General features: G+C 49.8%; 1 protein-coding gene across 1 annotated transcript; it reads left to right on the top strand.

Moving 5' to 3' along the window:
• Nucleotides 1-2,719: 2,719 nt before the first annotated feature.
• Nucleotides 2,720-4,111, top strand: LOC308536196 (DDB1- and CUL4-associated factor 12-like protein 2; the record flags this gene model as incomplete). Its single annotated transcript, XM_081115276.1, has 1 exon — nucleotides 2,720-4,111. One exon carries the CDS (start codon nucleotides 2,720-2,722, stop codon nucleotides 4,109-4,111), a length of 1,392 nt encoding a protein of 463 aa, XP_080971402.1.
• Between the last annotated feature and the right edge of the window lie 737 nt (nucleotides 4,112-4,848).

Genomic DNA, 4,848 nt, shown 5'->3' with positions numbered 1-4,848 from the left:
TGCTAAACACTGAATATATAGTAGAGAGCGCAGTGGATATTGCCTCTGCCTTCGTGGAGTTTTTGTTCAATCCTTCAGTAGATAGATTCAGACATGAAGCAGTCACAGAAATCACCATGCAATTTCACCTGTGGCAAATGCCATGAAGTACAATTAAGAGGATATCCATGTAAAATAGATATGACCTATTCTGGGGGCCCAAGGATGGTTTCCCTAAGAAAGTGACACATTACCTAAAACCTGAACAATAAGGAGTTAACAAGGTAAAGAATCTGTAGGGGGTAAAAGGTGGTAAGACCATAGGTACAAAGCATCCCAGGCAGAGAGAACAGCATGCAAAAGAGGATGTGAGGCATGAAAATACGTAATATTATTGAGGAAATTAAAAAGGACCAGTGTGTATGGAGCAAAGCAAGTAATAAGGAGAAGGTAGGCATGTGGCTGGGGAACGTTGGTCATATCACATAGGACCTTGTCCACTGTGTTAAGTATTTTGGTCTTTATCCTAAGACAATAGGAAAACATTGCTTAATTTAAATCAGTGCAGTGAGATGGCCATATTTGCATTTTGAAAACATCACTCTGGTTGCAGTGTGGTGAACTGAATGGAGAAGGGCAAGAATGGTTGCAGGAAAATTAGGAGGCTACTACAGTTGTCAAGACAAAACAGTGGCATACAAGAGTGGTAGCAGTGGAGATGGTGAGAATTGAATGGATTTGAAAAAAAATGTTAGAAGATAGATATTGGACCCGAAGATAAGGAAGCATTATGATGTGTCAGGGATTATTCTTAGGACTCTGGTTTACACAGCTGGATGGATAGTGGTGCTATCCATTAAGAAAGGAGACAATAAATGGTTAGGTGCCTGGGAGTTGAAATGAAAATCTTGAGTTTAAATATGTTGAATTTGAAGTTCTGGTTTTCTTTTAAATATATCTTCATTGTTGAAAGTATTACAGATGTGCCTCCCCTTTTTCCCATTGACCCCTTCTTGCCCGCTCCCTCCTCCCATCCCAGGCCTTTCACCACACTATTATCTGTGTCCATGGATTATGCATATATGCATACAAATTCTTTGGTTAATCTCTTCCCTCCCATCCACCCACACCTGCCTTCCCTCTGAGATTCATCAGTCTGTTCCATGTTTCTATGTCTCTGGATCCATTTTGTTCATCAGTTTATTTTGTTCTTTAGATTCCACATATGAGTGAGATCATGGACTTGTCTTTCTCAGACTGGCTTTTTTAGCTTAGCATAATATCTTCAGGTGCCTCTTTGCTGTCTCAAAGGATAAGAGATCCTTTTTTAAAACTGCTGCATAGTATTCCATGGTATAAATGTTCTGTTTTGGTATGCAAAATGACAAAGGAAGTTGGACATGTTGGTTTAGGATAGAGTTTTTTTTTTTTAAAAAAAAACAAAAACAAAAAAAAACTAGGATGCATTAGCATATATGGTGTAGTTGAAGCTAATTGTAGGTCAATATCTAAGGGAAAATAATAACTGGCTATCTATATCCAATTAATATGTTACAGAGCCTGGGATAGAATAAAGATAATGCAAGGGCTATACTCACAAATGTAGACAAGGTGTCAAAATATTTTTAAGGACAGCATTGTTTTATACCTAAATACAATATATCAGAAATGATTTGGTAATCCCATTTCTGAAGACACATGCCTTTATACCTGAAAATCTGCTCCAATCTATAAAATATGTACTTGGACGATCAATAAACAATGTAGGCATAATCTCATTCATGTCTTCCTTTATGTGCCTGCCTCATATTAGTCCATGATCAACCCCCCCCTCCCCCCAGTTCTGTCCAATTTAACTACTATGAACAGTCGGTCAATGCCCAAGACCAGAGGGGATGCAGGACAGACCTAAGGCGAAGAGTCTCTGTACCTCTGCCAAACACCCTCATTGCCCATCAAGTTCACTATCTAATTGCAGCAAAGGGCCTCCCAGGACTGCACCAAGTGCACATTTGTTTCTTCCACAGAAATTGTCCTGGTTCCTTCTAGCCTCATACTTGACCACATTTTAGCTTTGGCAGTATATTTAAGTAGGGATTTTAAGAAGGCTAGTTGGTTGTTGTCTTGAGGGTAGTGAACCCTCATGTCCCCAACCCCCAGTAGGCTATCAAGTGGATGTGTTCCGAGCCATCTGGGAATCCTGGAGCGCTGGGGGTTGAGTCTCCCTGATCAGGCTCCATCCCCCACCTCCCGCCCCCCTCCGACCCCTCCCACCCGGGCGTACTCTACCAGGCACCCCACCCCCGCTCCCCGCCGGCTCCTCCCGCTGCCTCCGCCCCCTCTTTAACAGACTCCAGCACAGTCCTCATCTCACACCCACTGGGCTCCAGCCTTGCCGCCAGCCACACTTCCCGCCCTCGCCTAGAACCCCGCCGCCGCCCTAGCTGCCTTGCTCTGCCCGAGATCAGCTCCCGGGCCCGGTTCCTCCCCGACCCCGCCATCCTCTCCTACTTCGCTGCCGCCGCGCCCCCGACTCGGTAGGCTCCGCGCCCCGAGGACGTCCACGACTCCTGGTCCCTGAGAGCCCGCGCGCCCGGCTGACTGAGGTGCTTCAGTCCCCGCCGCCGCCACGGCCACCACGGGTGACACACACCACCACCGCCACCGCCACCGCCACCGCTATCGCCACAGCCGCCGCACCGCCGTCTCTGCCACCTTCACCACTCGCCGGCCGCCCACCATGGCCACGGAGCAAACAGGTAGCAGGAAGCGGAAAGCGCCCGCCATCGAGGGGGCCGCTGCGAGCTCGTCGTCCCAGGGCTTGGTGGCGGCGGCTGGAGAGGGCCCGCTGCTGCTGCCCAAGAAGCAGAAGCGGCCGGTCACGCGGCGCTCGCTGGTGCCCTACCTGATGGGCCGCGAGGTGGGCGCGCGGGGCCGCGCGGGGTTCCGGGGCTTCGAGGGCAGGCTGCGCGGCTACGCGGTGCACAAGCTGCCCGAGCTGCTGCGGGAGCGCGAGCTGGCCCTGGGCACCCTCAACAAGGTGTTCGCGTCGCAGTGGCTGAACGCCAGGCAGGTGGTGTGCGGCACCAAGTGCAACACGCTCTTCGTGGTGGACGTGCAGTCGGGCCAGATCACGCGCATCCCGCTCTTGCGGAATCGGAAACCCGAGCCGCCCCGGGCCCAGCCAAGCTGTGGCATCCACGCCATCGAGCTGAATCCCTCCAAGACGCTTCTGGCCACCGGGGGCGAGAACCCCAACAGCCTGGCTGTCTACCAGCTGCCCACCCTGGACCCCGTGTGCCTGGGCGACCGCCACGGCCACAGGGACTGGATCTTCGCCATCGCCTGGATGAGCGACACTGTGGCTGTGAGCGGGTCCCGCGATGGCACTGTGGCTTTGTGGCGAATGGATCCCTACAGGGTCCATGGCAGCAAAGCCTGGCACAATGACCAAGAGCTCCCCGTGTACGCCCACATCCGTCCGAGGGACATGGAGACCATCCCCAGGTCCAGCACCAACCCCAGTAACCGAAAGGTGCGGGCCCTGGCCTTTAATCACAAGAACCAGGAGCTGGGAGCAGTGTCCCTAGACGGCTACTTCCACCTGTGGAAAGCCCGCAGCACCCTGTCCAGGCTGCTGACCATCAGGCTGCCCTACTGCAGAGAGAACGTGTGCCTGACCTACTGCGAGGAGTTGTCCCTCTATGCAGTGGGCTCCCAGTCCCATGTCTCCTTTGTGGATCCGCGCCAGCGTCAGCAGAACATCAGGCCCCTGTGTTCCCGAGAGGGCGGCACTGGTGTGCGCTCGCTGAGCTTCTACCAGCACATCATCACTGTGGGCACAGGCCATGGCTCCCTGCTCTTCTATGACACCCGTGCCCAGAAGTTCCTGGAGGAGAAAGCCTCTGCCATCTTGGGCTCCACCAGGGAGCCTACAAGGAGGAAGCTCAGGCTCACCTGTGGCAGAGGCTGGCTCAATCACAATGACTTGTGGGTGAACTTCGGTGGCATGAATGAGTTCCCCAACGCTCTCTACACCCACTGCTACAACTGGCCTGAGATGAAGCTCTTTGTGGCTGGGGGGCCTCTCCCTTCAGGCCTCCACGGGAACTATGCAGGCCTCTGGAGCTAAGGATGGCCACTGTGTTCTCCCAGTGCCCAGATTTTCTCTCTAGTCCCCTCTCATTTTCCTTCACACCACCACCTTTTTTTGCAAAGAATTTTAGTTAACCATTAATTGTGTTCTCTCTTTGAGTGATTCACATATGCTATTTCTCTGGGCTGTACAGTCATGGTTCCTATTGCAATTCAGTGCTTTAGTTTTTACCAGTATTTCAATAGTATGTTCAGGTCACATTTCTGATGTATGTTATTTCAGAAAACTGTGCTACAAAGTGTCTTTTGGGCTGGTCTGAGAAACAACCCATAATATAACAGGGCAGTTTTATAGCCCTGATCCAATTAGAAAATGCTTTTCAAGTTCTAGATTGCCACCATTTGGGGGGTGTTTCATTTAGATGTTTGAAATTCAGTATTTGCTCTTTGTATATTGTTGGTGCATAAAATACTTTAAAAAATATGTTCTCTTACTTAAGAAATCTTACAATGGTGTTCATCCTATTAATTGCAGTTTTGATTATTCAATGTAAATTTAGCATCACTACCCCTAGGCTCTCATTCTTCTTGTTTAAACCTGCTATATTATGGCCTGATTTCTTGGGAAGCATTTATGTTACAGATTTTCAGAGCTAATCAAAACTGAGCTATATGTGGCAGGACAATCAGAGAGGTTCTTTTTGGGGTTAACATTTCTTTAAAATTCAGGTAACATTATCCAGACAGCCATTTATGGAGAAAGGCCAGTTGTTG

Source organism: Myotis nattereri (genome assembly GCF_964212035.1).
Source record: "Myotis nattereri genome assembly, chromosome: X".
Classification (NCBI taxonomy): domain Eukaryota; kingdom Metazoa; phylum Chordata; class Mammalia; order Chiroptera; family Vespertilionidae; genus Myotis; species Myotis nattereri.
The sequence above is the reverse complement of the archived record's forward strand: the minus strand, read 5'-3'. Positions and strand labels throughout refer to the sequence as shown.